This window comes from Poromitra crassiceps, assembly GCF_964638095.1.
Source record: "Poromitra crassiceps genome assembly, chromosome: 10".
Classification (NCBI taxonomy): Eukaryota; Metazoa; Chordata; class Actinopteri; order Beryciformes; family Melamphaidae; genus Poromitra; species Poromitra crassiceps.
The window spans coordinates 1,782,099-1,802,710 of NC_139631.1; the positions used below are offsets into that span (position 1 = coordinate 1,782,099).

The window sequence follows — 20,612 nt, forward strand, 5'->3', positions numbered from 1 at the left end:
CTAACAAATTCAAATCAATTTTAAAAGATAAAGTTACTCCAAAATAAATATCACAGACTTGTACAATAGATTAACTGCTCAGTAAAATTTTTGAATGAACAAAATGTTTTTTTGTGTGTGAGTTTAGATACAAATATTTACACAATGACAAATATTCAAGGTTGTAGAAGAAAATACGAATGTCCAAGTTGGAATTAATATTCCATATTCTGTCAATTTTGTGTTTTGACAAACAAAACAAAACATCACATTCGTACAATTATTGGGGGGGGAAAAGAATAGAGGGTAAAAACAATGGTAAAATATCACGTACAACTCTAAAATAAGACATGATGCAAAATATATGATACTGATCATCACAGATTTTGAGTCACCAAGCAAATTATTTTATGATACTGCAAATTGTAGCTGCTAATTAGTAATCTGATGGATTCCTTTTTGGAAAGTAACACTCCCCACCCTGGTGCTGATAATAACACTGTCATCATGCTGATGGTGCAAAAGCGATAACATTCCTCTAATAAGCTTCAGTGGTCTCTGAACTTTTCGTCTGGGATTACTGGTGGCAGCATTTACGGACAAGATAACCGTAAGTTACTTAACCAATTGACAGACAGCAACAACTGTTGTTGGCACAACAACACATCAACTCACCAGGCAACTCAATTAGATTTTACTGTCCAGTGGTGCAGGCCACAGATAAGGTGTTTAATCTTACATCTACTTTTTAATGTGTATTTTATTTTAGTCTTCGTACTGAGGTCTGAGGTTACACATCCTTTTATATAAAAGGGAATAAGTGGGTTCTGCAATTTTGGTGACGTTTTTGGTTACACTCTAGCAATTGTGATGTCACAATGTCTATGACATCATCAGCGATGACAATATCATTCATGTTAAAGGGATGTTTCTCAGGTGGTATTAGTGGAATTTCATAGGTGCAATCCCAATTCCAACTGCAGGAATTGAATTGGAATTTACCATGCATTCTCAACACAATTCATGAACGGCCCCAACCTTGCCCGAGATAAGGCAACACTATCTGAAGATACAGTACTCAACATACATGAGGCAGAAGGCTGGTTTGATGGACACTTAACGCACAATAAACAAACTCCAAATCATACTGCCAGTGTCTTCCCATCTCATAGCTCCCGACACGGTATATTACATGACCCTCTGAACAGGTATATTGTACTGTATATTACATTAGCCTCCGAACAGCAGGTATATTGTACTGTATTACATTACCGTCCCCTCTGAACAGGTATATTGTACTGTATTACATTACCGTCCCCTCTGAACAGGTATATTGTACTGTATACATTACCCTCTGAACAGGTATATTGTACTGTATATTACATTACCCTCTGAACAGGTATATTGTACTGTATATTACAGTACCCTCTGAACAGCAGGTATATTGTACTGTATTACATTACCATCCCCTCTGAACAGGTATATTGTACTGTACATTAACCTCCGAACAGGTATATTGTACTGTATATTACATTACCCTCTGAAGAGGTGTATTGTACTGTATATCACATTACCCCCTGAACAGTTATATTGTACTGTACATTACCCTCTGAACAGGTATATTGTACTGTACATTACATTACCCTCTGAATAGGTATATTGTACTGCACATTACATTACCCTCTGAACAGGTATATTGTACTGTACATTACCCTCTGAACAGGTATATTGTACTGTACATTACCCTCTGAACAGGTATATTGTACTGTACATTACCCTCTGAACAGGTATATGTACTGTACATTACATTACCCTCTGAACAGGTGTATTGTATATTGAGGCAACAGAAAGAACAAATGAGTCAACAAATCTGGCATCCTTACAGTAAGGCTGAAAGTGTCCACGTAACCCAGGTGCCTAAAATACTCCTGTTGTATCATGTAAACACCTAGCCTGGGTAAACCCAGCCTCCACGTGACCTCTATCTATAGCACATAGATAGAGGTCACGTGGAGGCTGGGTTTACCTAGCCTAGGTAAACCCAGCCCCCACGTGACCTGCTCTCTCAGTTCCCAGTCACTAGTGACTGAGAACAGGTCTGAGAGCAGGTCACGTGGAGGCTGGGTCCACCCAGGCTAGGGTTTACCCAGGCTACTTGACTGTGGCCGCTCGGCGCGAGGCTCAGGTCAAGCCAGGTTCAGGCCCTTTACCTGGACATCTGCCTTCATGCCATTATGCAGCCCTGCTAACAATTACATAAAGCCTATATGCTGCTATATGCAAGGGTTCATCAGGATTACAGCGGGGATTTTCCTAACTGGATTAGAGGTAGATTTAAACCCTGTATTTAGGTTCAAGGAGTGAAAATAAGTGAGCTTGTCTGCGCCTCCGCTATATAAAGGCTCACACACCGTCTGCTCACCACAGTTGAGACTTTCTCTGGATTGAACCTTCTGCAGCTCGCAGCCCCATTCAACCATTCAGGTAAGGTGCTGCTGCTCCACAGGGGGGAACTAGGGAATTCTTTACACTAAAACTGGAGTTAGGAACAGTAGCCTTTTTGTTTACTATAGACACGTGCTGCTGACACTGCATAGCATTGGACAATTTGATTAGAAGTTTACAAGAGCTGTAAATAAGTACCAGTGTGGTTGAAAAGAGACTAAACTGTTTTCAGAGTTTTATAGTGGGAAAATCAACATTGACCAGTACTTTTAAATAAAATAAAAAGTAATATTAACCCTATCAGATGATTGCTTTGCCCAGAATGGACTTCCAAATGTACGCGGTGGTGCTGGCTTTCCTGGCCTGTGTGGAGCAGAGCCTGGCCACCTCCTGCGTGGTGGACAGCTTCACAGTGAAACAGGACTTTGACCCCACCAGAGTGAGTACACACATATATGTATTCTTATATACATATATTATTATGTATTTTGGAGTATTATACAGTATATTGTATGGATGAAATGAGAAGCTCCATATTGGTCTTGCTAACTCGTGGTGTCGTGGCTTGCAGTATGCAGGGAAGTGGTACGCTCTGCAGAAGAAGGACCCTGAGGGCTTGTTCCTGCAGGACAACATCTCTGCTGAATACACGGTTGGGGATGACGGCTCCATGGTGGCCTCTTCCAGGGGCCGGGTCACTCTGTTCGGGTGAGCGCTCGATCAACGCAATTCAATGTGTCTGAAGAATAACATACACGGGGTTCCCACACCAAGGACTTTCCAGGCCCAGTTCCCTCAAATTAAAAGGACCCAACAGCATCGTTTGAGACACAGATCAAGGTTAATTACGGTTTAAACACTGAAAACTAATGAGAACTAGCAGGCTTTACAGAAGCTCACACACAACAATTAAATAGAGAGGCTTGAATGTGTGAACACTACTCAACTGTTCTGTTACACGTCAAGTAAAAACTTCCAATTTCTATTCTTGCACAAAATATATAAATTCAAGCACTTTGAATGACCCCTTTTCAAGGCCTTGCTTTTTTTTGTCAAATTCACAAACTTTCAAGCATTTCAAGGGGCCCATGGGATAACATACAGAGGGAAATTAGTTTTGTAAGATGATGCGATTTATAAAGTCATTTAGCATCTAGTCCTGCTTGCCCTTGTGCTGGAAAATGGGATTGTGAATGACTGTTTTTCTACTTGTCCGTAGATTCTGGGTTGTGTGTGCTGACATGGCCGCCCAGTACTCAGTGCCTGACCCCTCCACCCCCGGCAAGATGTTCATGAACTACCAGGGACTGGCCAGCTACCTGTCCAGCGGCGGTAAGCCTCTTCACTGACACATGCAGGCACACACACACACTAGCGATGCACGATATTAGATCTTTTGCCGATATCCGATGTGCAGAAGTTTTTTACACACACACACACACACACACACACACACACACACACACACACACACACACACACACACACACACACACACACAGAGACAGAGACAGAGGACTAATTTCTTTTCTCTCTGCCCCTCCCAGGTGACAACTACTGGATCATTGACACAGACTACGACAACTACGCCTTCACCTACGCCTGCCGCACCCTGAAGGACGACGGAAGCTGCGACGACGGCTACGGCCTGATCTTCTCCCGCAACCCCCGCGGTCTGCCCCCCTCCATCCAGAGGCTCATCCGCCAGAAGCAGGAGGAGATCTGCATGGCCGGACAGTTCCAGCCCGTGCTGCAGTCCGGTACGCACCCAGGCTCACACTCCACTACATGAATAGATATGCGGTGACTGGAAGCCTTCACTTGTCTTGCAATCACATTTGAGGGATTTTCTTATCTAGAGTGACTTAACAGTACAGTGAGTCAGTGCAACAACAAAAGTATAACTTTCAGTTCCTGGATTGCCAAAATTACAATTATAGTAAAGAGTGCACGGGTCTAAAACCACAGTAACTGATACTGTGATATAGATATAACAAAAATGCATGTGTGTCCTTCAGATGATCACTGACATGTATTTATAATGTGGGAGCACAGGGAAGTCATTTATCTCCACAGTGTGACAATTATTGAAAAAGCCAATTTCTGCTTTGAATCCAAATTTGTACTTAAGCTCCCTTGGATGGATTTATTTTTGACGACAGGCAGGACAAATGCTCATAGATTATTATTAATAGCCTAAATCCGGTGTTAAATAGTTAAGCTTCTCTTTCATTACAACTGATCTGACCCTTGTTCGCTCTCTCTCTCTCTCTCTTCTCAACAGGAGCTTGCTAAATCTGTCGCAAGTCGGAGTTTGTTGTGCAACCCTGCATCATGCTGGCTCAGTCATCCTGCTCAAGAAGAAGACGGAGGTCCTCTCAAAGACGCGCATAGGGGATTATTAGGCACATTATGGTAACGCTTACCATTTGCTGTGTCCAAATGTCCAAGACAAAATCTAAACAACAGGTCATTCCAATTCAGCCCCCCCTGGTTGATAACATTAAGTTGAACAACTAAGGATGCAAATTACAGTTACAAACCAAATATGATGAAAACCACAGGTGGTGGAATGAATTGCGGTGATATAATCGATCGTACAATGTTGTCACATTGATGGGTAACATCTGCACTGTTCAATCAGTCTGTAATTGGTGGCAATAAATTTTGTATAGAAATCTGTATTGTCCCTTGTCTTTGTAAAAACTGTTCTTTTGGTGCAATGAATAGACATCAGTTGGTAAAGGATCAATCTTTTAGTATTAGCTTTTGCTCTATTGTGGAAAGGCAGCAGAACGTGATCATATTTCCAAATAGGAAGCATTTCAAGTAGGCTATTATATTATATAAAATATAACAAAATTATTTTGAAAACAGATTACAAAAGATTAGGGATCCACTGATCAGATCTACCAACCAGATCTTTTGGGGTCAATTCTGATTAGCGATTATGTAAAAGCAAACATGCATTGCAAGCATGTACAGTAACATTTCAATACAGAACCATGTTTAACAGATTGTTCTTTTGACTGGCTGGCCAAACCACATGGAAATAAATAATTCTTTTTTATTATCAAGACATAGTATTTACATGCTGATGCTTGTATACGTGTGATAGCGCTTGAAAATAATAGTTTTCACTACAGCAGCAGAGGCTATGCCTTCTATTCAATACATTAAACTGTTTCTGATCATATAGGCTATGAAATGCATAACACAACATCAGAAAGAGTTCCAGGTAATAGCTGAAAACAGGGATTGGATACAATAATCCAATGCAGTGAAATGAAATGGTAAAGTCTCTGAAATTAGTAGCAGCACCATTACAAATTTAAAATCACATTCATTTACTGTCAAACGGAAGATTAGCATGATTAACAAGCAGAGGATGAGATAAAATAGCTGGTCATCAAAGACCTATTTAAAATGTGAATTATTGATCAGTGCATCCCTACAAAAGCTGTATTTACACTGTATACACACAAAATCCTGTTCTGAAAAATGCAGTCAATGCAGAAGAAGTCTCTCCCTAGACTCAAATATTATGTTGAATGACTGCCCAACGCATACTACATAAATCAGTCTGTGCCACGTCGCAGCTCCCGCTGCTGTTTTGAGGGCGGGCGGGTCTAGGGGTTGAAATAAAGCAGGCTATTCTTTAGGGCGTGATTGACAGGTCACCTGTCCAGTCAGTGATCACACAGCTCACCGATCGCGGACCAATAGCAGGCGGCGCTGCGGCTCTGTGGGAAACCCTGGTCTTGCACGAGCTGCTTCTGGCTCCAAATAACGAAGATGGCGCCGGTCAAAATGTCAAATTCGAGGCTTCAAAACGGGAGTCCACAAAACAATGGGTGACGTCACGGTAGCCACGTCCATATTTTTACATCATCTATCTATGGTTTCACTAGCCGTCCACTGTGTACCTCTCAGCCAGCGAGTACGACCCAGGCCTTCCCCAGTAGTCCACAGCTCGAACTCTGTACACACCGCTGACCTCCTGGTTCACTGTAAAACACATCATCATGAGCAAGTCATATCTTTCTAGGATTGTGCTCTTATGCAGCTCAATGGACAGAGTAATGCCTACCCCACACTACAGGATTTTCAAATCCTTGAAGATTATAAAAATCTTGAGAGCCCACACACTACAGGACAGAGAGAGCCGATTTTTTAACATTTCAATCTTGGGACACACACACAATCGCGTCTGTTCAAACGCAACCCCACACACTAGAAGATTATGCCGAAGATTCACCTTGGAAGCAGGGCTCGACGTTAACTTTTAAAATGAATCTTGACGAGGAAACGTGTGGAGCTTTTATACACTGTGTGGTTTTCTGCTCGCGGAAGTCTTGAAAACTCCACTTTGTCCGCCCAGCCGCGTCCATTCGGGGTGTAGGCCTACTGTGCACGGCCAGGCGAAAACCGTCTGCACAGGTGCCTTGTGGAGGGGCGTGTCTGCTGATTTGACTCACTTTTCCGTGCGGACACTCGCCGATCTAAGCGCTTGTTGTAGGCTACATGCTTTGCAGTATAGCATTAGTTTTCCGTCCCGTTCAAAGACGCACGGGTATTTCACCTCGATGACAATTTCCTCGTTCTTTCTGTGCGGGGCTGCGGGCGGACGCGGACCAGATTATTTTGCGAAAAACTGTATGGAAACGCAGCTACTACTGGCTCTCTGCTCAAGATGCAATCGCCTGTCGGGTTGTAAATATCTAACATGTTAGATATGCCCGATTCACAATCGGGAAGAGGCAGTCTTCCCGATTGTGAATCTTTGAACCCCACACACTACAGGATAATTGGGGAAGATTATCTGCCCGACGCGCATCAAATCGGGAGCACCCCCGAGAAAATCGGGAGGGGGGAATCTTGGCCATAATCTTGCAAATTATCCTGTAGTGTGGGGTAGGCATTAAGGCACTAAACGCTGCCACGGTGACGTCCATGCTGAAAACCAATAGCATGTGTTATGATTTCTATCTGGTTTCGATTCTTGTCAATCCACTTTTTTGTTAAAATAAATTGAAGAATTGTGGTTTATCAGTCAATTATAGAGCATTAATTGTCATTTGTTAACAGGGTTTATATCACAACTTGGAGAGAGTTGGAAGTTCTTACCAGGTGAAAAGACATATGAGGTGAAGATGGTGTCCTGGGTATTCATTCTGTGGAATTCCTTCTGGTCCTTGGAGAACTCCACTTCAAATGTCTTGATGCATCTACAAAGCAACACAGGAATGTAACGGACTCTGCTGTTAACTTAATGTAAATAGTTAGATAAAGGAGCATCTTCAAAATGAATGAATGAAAAGAGAAAGTGTATCAAATGAATGAATGAAAAGAGAAAGTGTATCAAATGAAGCAATGAAAAGAGAAAGTGTATCAAATGAAGGTATGAAAAGAGAAAGTGTATCATGTGTTACCTACTTGGACTCGGCACAGTGATCTGACCAGACAATCAGGACTTGGCCTTTGGTGATCCCGATGAAGCGTACTCCATTAACCTGATCAAAGATCAAAGCTAGTTAAAGTCCAGCTGAACTGAAAAATGACTTTGTAACTATTTTAGATCACATCCCTAGTTATAGAGTGCAACTATTTAAACAGAGTATGTCAAAGAAATGCCCATGAACAAGACTGTAAGTGCAGGTGAAGTGTGGTGGACTGACCTGGTCTGGCATGGCCTTGGGCCGGGAACACAGGTGGATGAGGAGGACAGAGGGCACAGAGAGCTGGGTCTTCAGGGTCAAAGTGTCTCCGGCAGGAACAGGCCAGGGTCCACCCACCTGAGGGTCCTAACATCAACACAGTAGCCAGAGCTTCAATCAGCAGCAGCCATAAGACCAGGTCAATGGAATTTGAATTTTTGCACATTTTTCGCAGTGTTTGTGTTGGTTGATGGAGTACCTCCACAGTCCTGAGCCGTCTGAACTGCTCTGCCGATGGGTAGTCAGGGCTGCCCATGTTCTGCCACAGCTGGTAGGGGTTGGTTACGTTATTATCCAGGTAATATGTGACGTACACCAGGCCTACATGGCAAAAGACAACATGCAGGACTGACATCAAACTCAAGGACTTGTCAAAGACTTTCCAGGCCCAATTCCCTCAAATTGAAGGACCCGTTGATTACGTCATAGTTTGAGACACGTATCAATTAATTAATTACTGTTACAACACTGACATTTTTATAACGAGAACTAGCAGACTTTACAGAGGCTGACAGACAACAAGTAAAAAGAGAGATAGGTTTGAATGTGTGAACACTCCTCAACTGTGCTGTGTTACAGTAATGGCAAACTACATGCAGACAGCGGAATGTAGCCTATTTAATTAAGTTTAAAAAAAGAAAGAAATTCAATTTTGATTTCTATTCTTGCACAAAATATATAATGTCTATTTTCAAAAGGACCTGTAGGAAGGAACCCTGTGACATGTACTGCAATAATGCAGTAATAAAGACAACTAATGTTGTAATATTAAAAGGAGGAATTCCAAAAGAATTGCAGAATTTTGGCCAGCCACAGCTATCCTGTTTTACGTGCAATTGGGCTGAAACTTTCAGGGGGTGTAAAGAGCACCCGTGCGGGTGACCTGACAGAGCCGGATTTTTTAATTAGGTGATTGCCCTAATTACCTAATGATGTGATGTCATCAGTGATGATGTCATCCTTCATGGCTGAGGCTATGTTCAGTGATGATGTCATCAGTGATGTCATAGAGCAGGCGAGGCCGCGTAGTGGCTAAGCTGCGTATGTGATGCAGAGTGGGCGAGCTGCAGGGCGGGCGAGGCTGTTCGCCCGCACAGCGGGCACAGCGAGCCTAGGAATCGAGTGCGCGTAGTGCGCGAGATTGCTAGTAGTAGTAATAGTAGTAGTGCCTGGGAAAATGTAATGTGTACTTTTGCAGAATGACAACCTAAAAGTCCATTTCAGTGGAATTCTCTTTTGATGTTCACAGATTATATCACCCACAATACTGTACCGAACAGCACAGAATGTAACACTAGTTCCTTAAACCCACCTTTTTGCCCAGCCAGTCCTTTCAGTGTGACAGTGATGTCATCCTCGTTGGTGGAGGTGCTGTTGTCATCACTGTTGTAGAGCAACACCGCTGCCTGCCAGCTGTCTGAGCTACCTGGTATCACAGGCTCATGGCTGCTGGCAAGAACTCCCACAGTGCCGCTGTTGGTTCCTGCAGAGTCCACAACCTGAGCCAGGACCTGGGTCTCTCCTGAGGGTGGAACCAAGAAAAGCACAATGAAGGACATCTGGGGAGTGCAGCGGTAGATTCCCTGCCTACCAAAACGAGGGTCGCAGGTTCGAGCCCCCCGTGTTACCTCCGGCTTGGTCAGGCGTGCATACAGGCACAATTGGCCGTGTCTGCAGGTGGGAAGCCGCATTAAGGGTATGTGTCCGGGTCGCTGCACTAGTGCCTCCTCTGGTCGTCTGAGCTACCTGGTATCACAGCCTGTTTGCAGTGGAGGGGAACTGTGGGGTATAGCGTGATCCTCCCACGTGCTCCGTCCTGCTGGTGAAACTCTTTGCTGTCAGGTGAAAAGAAGTGGCTGGCGACTGCACATGTGTCGGAGGAAGCATGTGCTAGTCTACAACTCTCCCCAGATCATAGAAGGGGTGGAGCAACCACGACAGCAGGGGGAATTGGCCAAGTACAATTGAGGAGAAAACAAAGGGGGAAATACAATATATATATATATATATATATAAAATATCAAAATAAAAGTGTACCTAGCAGAGCCAGCAGGCCCATGACGGTGAGGACTGGCTTCCTGATGAGCTGGACATGGGGCGGATGGGTGTTGTTGACCTGGAAGCGGGCGGTCAGAGTGCGCTGGGTGAAGGCGTGCGGGTGGTAGCTGAGGAAGGCGTTGTCGTTGCTCAGCAGGGTGTAGTTGATGGTGCGGTTCCTGTCCGCTAACAGCAGATCCTGGTGCTGGTTGATCACCTGGTGGGGAGGGAGGAGGGCTGAGGGATCGGTTATGTGCGTGGTTATGTGAATCAGCATCCTCCCTCATAAATACACTTGTTGCTCTAACGGAATTGTATCCAATTCCAGACACTTGGTCACTTGCGTAATTTATTTCCCAACTGAAAGCTAAGTGACGTAAATTCAGACATATTTCAGAAGCTACAGTAGGTATCAAATTTCATAAATATCTATATACATCTGAGCATGAAGCACTATGTTGCGAACTTAGTCACAAACAAAAAGTGGGAAAATCCCCACTTTGGGGGACAGGTACTTCGTGTAGAGAATCATTATTGGCTGATAAATGGGAAAATAAGAGCTTTGAGTACATAGCCTGCACTTCTTACAAGTATCGATAACATGGTGAAGGTACAGGAAGGGTTGATATCGAGTATATATGAATATACCGACACGGACGAAAGTAAGTGTTCGGAATTAGATACATATTTTTAATCTGAAAAATAAGTGCACTATCATCCATTCAATATTAAACAAAACAAAAAAGGGCACATGGAGGATTGTTAATTTATGAGAAACTTCAGAGAAACAGTACATGATTAAATACTGTATATTGATATATGACTGTGGTTTTCTTGGGGTCATAGCTGTCTGGACTTGGACATGTTGTATCCTAACATTACAACCATAATAGACTGTAGTACAGGATGTAGTCGGTCATCTTTGTCCCCACACCTTACCTTGACTACCATGGCAGCGTATGTCACATCAGCCCTCCATGCCTGTGGCCTGGACCAGCCCACCAGCGGGTCGGCCTCATCGTTGTAAACGGGGAGACTGCGGAAGAGGGGGAAGCGTTCCTGGATCTCCCCCACTGTCTGGATCTCCTGCTGCAGAATGGGCAAGGAGTAACCTCCTCCCTGGATTACAGCAAAACACGAGTCACGATGGGGAAATATGCCACAAAAGAAGTGGTTCTAGTACAGTAGCATCAGAAAACAGTCGGCATTTCAGCTATGGTGTTTTTGATATGCTGCACAAAGATTTTGTGTGTGGCTTGTTTGCCTTTCACTGATCGTTGTTTTCAGTAACTGGTAACATCTATGCAGTGATGTAGCGGTATGCTATGACATGTCATAGGTGATCATAACGCCAACAACCAAAGTTTTGAGAAAAAACAACAACTATAAATACACTTTTTCTGTGTCAGAGTTGCAGATTTTGGTCTGTGTTCAATATGACATTATGTTGACAGCAGCTAAGGAATATGACTGTCAACTAGGCAACAATATTTCTCTATATTTTCATGACTTTCTGCGCATCCCAACTTATGTTTGGAGCTACTGATAGGCAATCCTTTGTACCGATATTGAGCAAATTTAAATTTTACCATTTTCATGCCAAAACTCCAATAATGACAAGGATTCAATATTTCCCCCAGAATATTATTCTTGTCGTGGTGGGAAAACCTATGAAACAGCATTTAGAGTCTAAAAGATTGTCTAAATTTTAGACCATCATGGGACACTAAAACTCCACGGAAAGCCAGAATTGTAAAATCCTTTCCAGTGGGTAGACTAACAGAGGAACCTCCGCCATTGATTTATAATAGAAAGTCACTACTACTAAGCTACTGCAAATGATCAGTCCGCACAGGAACCCAGAGAAAACCACCTTCTTGTGCAGGGCGATATAGTCGAGGCGCACCCCCGTCTCTCCAGTGAAGTAGTTGGTGCCATTGTAGCAGTGCTGCAGCATGGCCCAGCAGTATGGTGAGTGTGGGGGGGAATGACAGGAGTCTCCAGGACCCCCAAACCTCAGGGCGCCGCTGGCTGCCCGCAGGCCCTCCGAACAGGCATCGTAGTAGTTCAGGAACCCTGCAGAGAAGTGGGAGAAACCATGGGTCTATGGATGTGTCCAGCATGGCTTCAACATTGCCACGGTTAGGGCTTTTTATTCCCAGAATTTCCCACTGTGAAAACAATTTTTTATTTTCCTTAGATAGGAGGATATCCATTTGAGCACAACTGCAATAATGTAAAAGCATCATCTAGGCTGCATTCTGGGTTTACCTTGAATTGACACGGTGACGTTGTCAAAGTCGTGGTTGTTGGGCTCATTCCATGTTTCAAAGTTCCACTGAGAAACACTTCCCACACCGTACTTGTCTGTAACGCAGCATTAGTGAACACTGTTTAACACAAACGCTTGTAGAAACGGGAAAACACCTGACACCAGACTTGGCTCAAAAAGTGCAAATGTTGTTTTTTTTGTTTTGTTTTTTAAGTCTAATTAGGTTCCAGATGGGTAGGATTTGCCATAGGACAATACAGCAAGTGCCAGTGAGTTTACACTGTCACAGTATTTACACATCAGTACTGATGTACAAGTTAATTTGCTGATTGAATGATTCTCAGAATGCCATTACCATGCTGCTGTCAAATCCTAGTCTTAGTACTGTGCTATACCAGTCTCACATGTGGAAACATTGGTTTGATTGACATTGATTGAGTATGTGCTGCTCAATCACTACTCACTCACCAATGTACCTCTTGGCTATGAGATAGATCAGGTTTCTCCACTCTGCCACTTGTCGTTTGTCCTCAAAGTCAGTGAAGTAGTTGGAGACGCTGCCCATTAGTTCAAAACCTGAGACACAGCAGTGAACACAAAGAAATACTACATTTTAGCCATTTAGAATGATTTACAGATCACTAGATCACAAAAATCACAAGCAATAAAAAGTACAAGAATGTTTTAAACCATACTTTATAAATGTTACTTCTCCTGTTCTTGTCTCCCGTTATGATGATGTGTCTTGTTTCTGTTATTGGCTTTCATTTTCATGACCCTGAACAGTCTTTCATGTAGTACTTTGGGTTATGTTTATAAAAAGAGATGTGGCGTGCTATAGAAATATTTAACTGGATTTGAAGTGCAAGAGTAGAATTGGAACAGATAAACAGGTAAACTAGAATAGTGGCAACAGTGGTGGTAAAGCTGGGAGGGATACCGTATTTTAAGGTGTATTGATATTGGTTACAGTATGAATCCACATGAAGATATTTGCTCTTAAATACTATCATCATCAACAACAACAACAACAACAACAACAATCCTGCTGTCTCAATACACAAGCTGCAGCAGAGTGCATCAATATTAGAAAGAATGTGCCAGAAGAATATATATATATATATATATATATATATATATATATATATATATATATACACACATACCTACATACAATAAAACCGAAAAAGCAGATGACATCAGAAATATAATGATGTGATGTCTTCCAGCTCAGAGCGGACGCAGTAAATACCTGGTCGTAGTCCATTAATCCACAGCAGGTCTATCAACTGATCCAGTCTAGTGAAGTTGTACTGGGGTCCTCCTCCAACATCTCTACAACAACAAATGTGCACAATTCCATAGCTGTACTTTATCACAATAAATGACACTCCAAAAATACCAATAATTGACTTAATCTTCAAACTACAGTATCTCTATTCTCTAACAATCAAACAAATACGTCTTTGGCCCTGGCAGAGGTTTCTTTTCCCATCAGGATACCATAGCAAGTATGATATCTAACCATAATCCAAGCTACAATACTTATATACCGTATACAAAGATAAAAGTGAAGTATGTGGAGTGATACTGTATGCATTCTACTGTCTGTAGAAGTCTTGCTGGCTTGCATTTGTAAGTTGCCAGTTTGCGTCTGCAGTGCACTAATATCGGCAAGACAATATTCCTGGGATTGGGATTACTGCCTGTAGGATTAAAGCTGTCCATTCCACTTACTGTGCAGTGACCAGCTCCAGCATCCAGTGGATCCTGACCTGCTGGATCCCCCCATGGGGGACTGAGCCCACATAGGCCAGGTTCAGCTCCTGGTCTCTGCTCAGGTCAAACTGGTGGGCCTGGGTGTGGGGGAGAGGGGGGCTGCACACAGAGACAAGCTGTCATGTCTTTCCAGCTGAAACGAACAGCATTGCACTTTCTGATGCACCACAGGGATCAAATACTATATTCTAAGCTCCAGCTTTGTTATGTTTGATGTATTTTTCTTTTGGTGATGTATAGCGAATTGAGGGTTGGCTTCAGTCATATTCTACCAGTATGTGTCTTTGCCTAATAAGCAAGAGTCGACAAATTGACACTGCAAAAATCGTTTGAATGGACTTTGGCGAGAATTGACAAGAGAACTCTTTGGGATTGGAAACGGTGAAAATGCTGAGATTATTCAACCTACCAGAAACCAGTGCTTCTCCAGAAGTGTTTAAACTCTGTCACTGCTCTCGCCACATCAACTGTGACGACATACGAAGTGGCTGAGCTGTCCTTGATGCTAATCAGAAACGCTAAAACAAACAAACTTTTCCACCCCATGTCTAGAACATAGTTGAGCTAGCTAGCTTTGACAGCTAACAAAAGTGAATTTAGCATTGCGGAGTCGAATAGCAAATTACAAACCTACAGGATATATGGCCTGCTGCTGCATGCATATTTTGAGAAAGGCTCATATTTTACGAGTGGGTATATAAACAACGGAATCAAGTAGCTGTACTAGTGTACTGTCTGTAGCACCAGTCAGCTGAGATGATGACGTGAGGTCTTCTTCTTCTTTCAAGTTTGCGGCAGTGTGAAGACGCTGCAAGGCGTATTACTGCCCTCCACAGGACAATGATTTAATTTTTGCGATCAGCTGGTGGTTCTCATTCTGCCCAAAGAAACATCAAACAGAAAATTATAAAACTCATGTCTGACCTACTTTTGTAAAAGGTTTCTATTTACAGACTTACTTACTTACTTACATACATGATGATAAACCACCAGAGGGCAAATGACATTTCCAAATGATTGACAGTTTGATTGACAGGTGCAGTAAGCCAATACATTGCTGGAGAATCTCTTGAATGTCCAATAGGAGTATTGTGGGCGGGAACCACATCGCCGGATTACGGCCATTGAATTCATTTGATGTCTACGAATCGATTTGACACGGGCCACCTGCTTACGGTAAGAAGATATCTCCACGAAAATTGACATTCCTGTTCAACAACAACGGAAAAATACATTTTCTGAGGTTTGTAGTCGTGTTTCGGTTGTATGAATAAGTTTGAATGCTTTTGTTGGCTAAACTTTTGTCGTTTGACGACGTAATTTAACACGTGGTTGTAGCTAACCTTCAGCCTGGATACATGCGTGTGTATGGTGCAACACCTGCGCGCGCTAGCACAGTTAAGCTAGCTATGGTGTGATGTCATGACATGTTCGCTAAAGTTAGCATCCCAGCGGGCGGTTTTGCTCGGGAACACTTTGGAAACTAGCTAGTTTACGGTATGTCCTGTAGCAAACACTGCAACATGAAGTAAGCTGCGGGCAATGTTAATGGTTAATGTTGTCAAGTTAATATGGATAAAACAAGTTCCTAACCTAATTGCCGTTTATAATTTATTGGTGAGCACGTTTTCGTGCAGTTGAATTGACATCTTGCTAGCTGTAGAAATAACGTCAATTAAGCAGCTTAGCTAAAAAAAAACTTCTAGCTTGACCTTTGACACACCGAAATGAACCGCTTGAGAGGCGGCCAATATGATTTTTTTTAAAGTTGGAATGAAAATAATCCACTGAGTGCAACGCTTGTTAGAAAATAGTGTTTTCCATGAAGACACCTGAGTTTTGTCAAGAGCGGGAGGCGATGGCCCTTCCGACTTCTCTATTCAGGAAAAACCCTATTCTAGATATATCTATGACGCAGGTGTTGTGCCAAAAATCGATTTGTATCAGGTCATGCCATGATTATAGTCTTGTATTGTTGTAACGTTATTGTTTACGATGTTTATGTTTGTTCAGCATGTCTAATATCCTTCTTTTTAAGCCTATATTTGGAACTATAATAAATGTGATTTGCGGATGGTTTATATATAAAACAAGGAAATTATCTCTTTTGCAATTATCCTTATGACTCTGCATTAGTTTACCAGATCTGTGTCTTATTATAACCAATCCAGTCCTTTCTACCAGTTTCTGACTGCAGTCACTTTTTGCCAGACAAATAACTTTGGCGCAACACCTGGATCACACTAGTACAAATAAATGCAGCAGCTAATGTTACAAGTGTTAGATTTGTTCTATTTATGCATTCATAAAGCATGTGCAAAGTTGAAAATGTTTAACACAACAATCACAAAGCACATCTAATCAGTCTGATCTCTGTAGGTGTGAGCCAGCATAAAACTGTGCAGAATGCAGATGTTACGGATAATATGATCCCAGTCTTACAGTTGATACCCAACACTATCTTCACATCAACTGACATTTACATGTTTAGCCTTCTTTTGATTCATGAGACTTTATGTTTGTTTCCCCCCCAACAGCCACATTTTTATTTACAACTTAAGACATTTGAGAAGTTGCTGGGATGGACCCAAACAAGCCTCCTGGACTTCCTGGTGTGATGCCTTGGCTGCAGGGACGGGGAAGAGGACTCCAGCCTCAGGACCTGGCTGTAGGACGTGGTAGAGGACTGCTGCCCCCCACACAGGAGATGACTGTAGGACATGGTAGAGGACTGCTGCCCCCCACAGAGGAGATGACTGTAGGACATGGTAGAGGACTGCTGCCCCCCACAGAGGAGATAACTGTAGGACGTGGTAGAGGACTGCAGCCCCCCACAGAGGAGATGACTGTAGGACATGGTAGAGGACTGCTGCCCCTCACAGAGGAGATGACTGTAGGACATGGTAGAGGACTGCTGCCCCCCACAGAGGAGATGACTGTAGGACATGGTAGAGGACTGCTGCCCCCCACAGAGGAGATGACTGTAGGACATGGTAGAGGACTGCTGCCCCCCACAGAGGAGATGACTGTAGGACATGGTAGAGGACTGCAGCCCCCCACAGAGGAGATTAATGTAGGACGTGGTAGAGGGCTGCTGCCCCCCACAGAGGAGATGACTGTAGGACATGGTAGAGGACTGCTGCCCCCCACAGAGGAGATGACTGTAGGACATGGTAGAAGACTGCTGCCCCCCACAGAGGAGATGACTGTAGGACATGGTAGAGGACTGCTGCCCCCCACAGAGGAGATGACTGTAGGACATGGTAGAGGACTGCTGCCCCCCACAGAGGAGATGACTGTAGGACATGGTAGAGGACTACTGCCCCCCACAGAGGAGCTGGCTGTAGGAAGTGCTAGAGGACTGCCGCTCCCCACAGAGGGGCTTGGTGTAGGACGAGCCAGAGGTTTCACCGCTCCTGGTGATAAACCACTAGTGCAATTCGGGCGAGGAGCAACTCCCCCTATGACTGAACCTCTGATTGGATTGGCCAGAGGACGCTCTGCACCACTTGATGATGGAGGACTGGGCCGAGCCAGAGGGCTGCTCCTCTCAGCAGCTGAACCAAGGGTAGGGGTGGCAAGGGGAGCGGTCCTGCCTACTTTGGAGCCACAGCATGGGCAAGCACCGCCATGTGAACCCATGAAGAAACACCCGAAAGAAGAGACACCGAGTCCCAAGAAGAAAGAGGAGGTTGGAACCAAGAATGATTGTATAGTTGTTTTCATTTTCAGAAATTGAATAATACGAGTAAGAACTGGCATGGTGTGTGTGTGTGTGTGTGTATGTTCACAGGTTGACATGCCGACCCAGGGTCAAGGATCTACTCTTGTGTCAATGTTTAGAGGCATGGGCATTGAGCCCTCATCATGGGGACGAGGAGCGCCACCAGTCGGTATGTATTAAGATTGATCTGTTGGATCCTGTGGGTATGTATTTGAGTAGTGTAGAATTAAGATGCATCTGTTGGATGATGATCCACCACAGCAAGATAATTTATAAAGGACATATGAAATGTAAAATATCAGTTCAATTGAAACTATTTTCGCTCTATACCTAAAATAAGTATAGTCCTCGTAATTACAATTACCGTAAATTCCGGACTATAAGACGCACCGGTCTATAAGCCGCGGGACCAAAATTGACTATTTTTTTCTTCTATAAGCCGCACCGGTCTATAAGCCGCGGGTGTTTTGATGTTTAATTACCATATGAAAGGGTTCGTGCACAGAGAGGAATGTCGGGAAAGAGATGGCTGTTTGGGGAAGCTCCCATTTATTAACATTTCAACAAAACAAAACAAAAGTCAGGTCACTAATCCCCAGACAAAATCACACAACAATAGGCTATATGTGCAGCAAACCTGTAACCAGAGAAGTCAAGTCACTAATCCTCGTCTTCCTCTTCTTCCTGCGTACTGAAACCACCAAAGTCCTCATCTTCAGTGTCGGAAACGAACAGGTTCAGGGTGGCTTCGTCAACCACTCTCCTCTCTCCTTCATTGTCACTCAAAACCAACGAACTCCTCTTCGTCACTGTCGGCATCGAACAGCCTCTGAAGCCTCTGACGGCCCTCAGCGCCAGCTGTGGCGGCGTCATCCTCTTCATCCCGCAGCAGTCCAGCGTTTTGGAACCTGTTGGTGATTGTGGATGTTTTCACACTCCTATAATATTCCGTGCTGAGACAGTTCCTCCTGCTGCACCGTCCAACGCCTCACCATTGACTCATCGATGCCCAGGTTACGCGCGGCTGCTCTGTTTCCCTCTTTTAATGCGAGATTGACTGCTTTCAACTTGAAAGCTGCGTCGTGTGAATTTCTGCGTACCTTCCCCATGGTAAGTGAGAGTGTTGCTTCTACTGCTCGTTCTCATGCTGTCGAGAACGAGCAAAGCTTTTTTTTGGTGAAAGAATCCTCCAGGGCGCTTCTTGTTAACAGTCCGAGTGAGTGGCAGGTCGAACGTCAAAGGCACTTCATCCATATTTATGATCTGCTCCGGTTCGATGGAATATTCCTTGATCTTCCTTTGTGTGAATTCGCCGAAGTTTGTGATTTTCTCCTGGTAGTCGGGGGAGGGAGTTGATGGCCGAGTGGCCGTTTGCTTACCGTAATTACCATATGTAAGTGGTCACGCACAGAGGGGATTGTCGGGAAAGAGATGGCTGTTTGAGGAAGCTCCCATTTACCGTATTACCGCAACATTTCAACAAAACAACATAACACAACACCACCGTTGTTTATTTTTACAGTGCACACAGTGTCCGCGGTGTGGTGAAAAGAGGGCAAGAGAGGAAATTAAAACAGAAGTGGATTTATAGTTAGAAAGAGTGCTAAAAAAGAGAGATTTTATTTGTATTTTTTTTTTTTTTTCTGAAAAAATCCATAGATAAGACGCACCGTTATATAAGCCGCAGGGGCCAAAAAACGGGAAAAAAGCCGCGGCTTATAGTCCGGAATTTACGGTACTGCATTTGCAAAAATTGTGTACTCAACTCAGCCTTAAACCATTGGGTGCCGGCTAGGGGTGGGAATCACCAGATGCCCGACGATACGATATCACGATACTTAAGTATTGCGATATTGCAATGTATTGTGATTTATTGCCTTTTTTCAACTGCAAATTATGTCCTCAAAGGAAAAAACCTTGTCAACATTTGTTTTATCTAATGAAATAAAGTTTCCAGTCTGTTCATCTCACTTCAATCATTTTTACTGCAGTAAAATGGGATTGTCAAGCAGACAGAGTGACCAACACTGTCATAAAAACCTGTCATAAATGTTGCATGCACTTGACATTTTGTATAATAAAATATCACGATACCTGGCATATGGTGTGTGTGTGGGGTACGGTGGCGCAGTCGGTAGCACTGTCGCCTCACAGCTAGAAGGTCCTGAGTTTGATTCTCACCTGGGACGCTGTGGGCGCTGCAGTTGTGACCCCCCCATATCTTCAGTGCCTACTGCCCAGGTGGGCTATCTCGTCGAAAGGGCCTTTCTGTGTGGAGTTTGCATGTTCTCCCCGTACCCCCCAGGGGGTTCCTCCGTACATAACCCCCCACTAAAAACATGCAGAAGATCGTCATCCGACCAGTGACGACAACATCTGAAGTTGGTCCCCGGGCGCTGGAAAGAAAAAGCGACCACTGCTCCTGGCCTGCACCCTGGAGGAAAGGACAAGCCTGGATGGGTCAAATGCAGAGGACATATTTCACCGGCCACCGTCAGCATGAGTGTGTGTTGTGGCCGCATGCATGTGTTGTAGTGTTCGTGTGACAATAAAGACGGGCTTCCGTCTGAAATAGTTTTTTAATATATTGCCCACAAAATATCGCGATACTATGCTGTATCGATCTTTTCCCCCACCCCTAGTGCCGGCCCAACATAGC

At 43.7% G+C, this 20,612-nt stretch overlaps 3 protein-coding genes across 3 annotated transcripts in view; 2 read left to right on the plus strand and 1 right to left on the minus strand.

The window, feature by feature from the left end:
- Positions 1-2,746: 2,746 nt before the first annotated feature.
- Positions 2,747-4,216, plus strand: LOC310783762 (purpurin-like; the record flags this gene model as incomplete). Its single annotated transcript, XM_083644668.1, has 4 exons — positions 2,747-2,863; positions 2,996-3,132; positions 3,644-3,756; positions 3,972-4,216. The coding sequence occupies 4 exons, from the start codon at positions 2,747-2,749 to the stop codon at positions 4,214-4,216; spliced, it is 612 nt and encodes a 203-aa protein (XP_083500794.1).
- Positions 4,217-5,547: 1,331 nt separating this feature from the next.
- On the minus strand, positions 5,548-14,762 carry idua (alpha-L-iduronidase). Its single transcript, XM_083644392.1, has 14 exons — positions 14,639-14,762; positions 14,188-14,328; positions 13,703-13,785; positions 12,919-13,026; positions 12,450-12,545; positions 12,052-12,254; positions 11,118-11,297; positions 10,179-10,395; positions 9,454-9,663; positions 8,341-8,462; positions 8,103-8,228; positions 7,861-7,937; positions 7,552-7,652; positions 5,548-6,432 (listed from the first exon to the last, which is right to left on the minus strand). The coding sequence occupies exons 2-14, from the start codon at positions 14,208-14,210 to the stop codon at positions 6,332-6,334; spliced, it is 1,647 nt and encodes a 548-aa protein (XP_083500518.1). The 5' UTR covers positions 14,211-14,328; positions 14,639-14,762; the 3' UTR covers positions 5,548-6,331.
- A 2,048-nt stretch (positions 14,763-16,810) lies between these two features.
- Positions 16,811-20,612, plus strand: part of LOC310783763 (piwi-like protein 2) — a gene marked incomplete at both ends in the record, with an annotated part of 43,373 nt that continues 39,571 nt past the window's right edge. Inside the window, 2 exons of the mRNA XM_083644669.1 lie at positions 16,811-17,920; positions 18,023-18,122. Of these exons, the coding sequence (XP_083500795.1) occupies positions 16,811-17,920; positions 18,023-18,122 (1,210 nt within the window). The remainder of the gene's footprint in view (positions 17,921-18,022; positions 18,123-20,612) is intronic.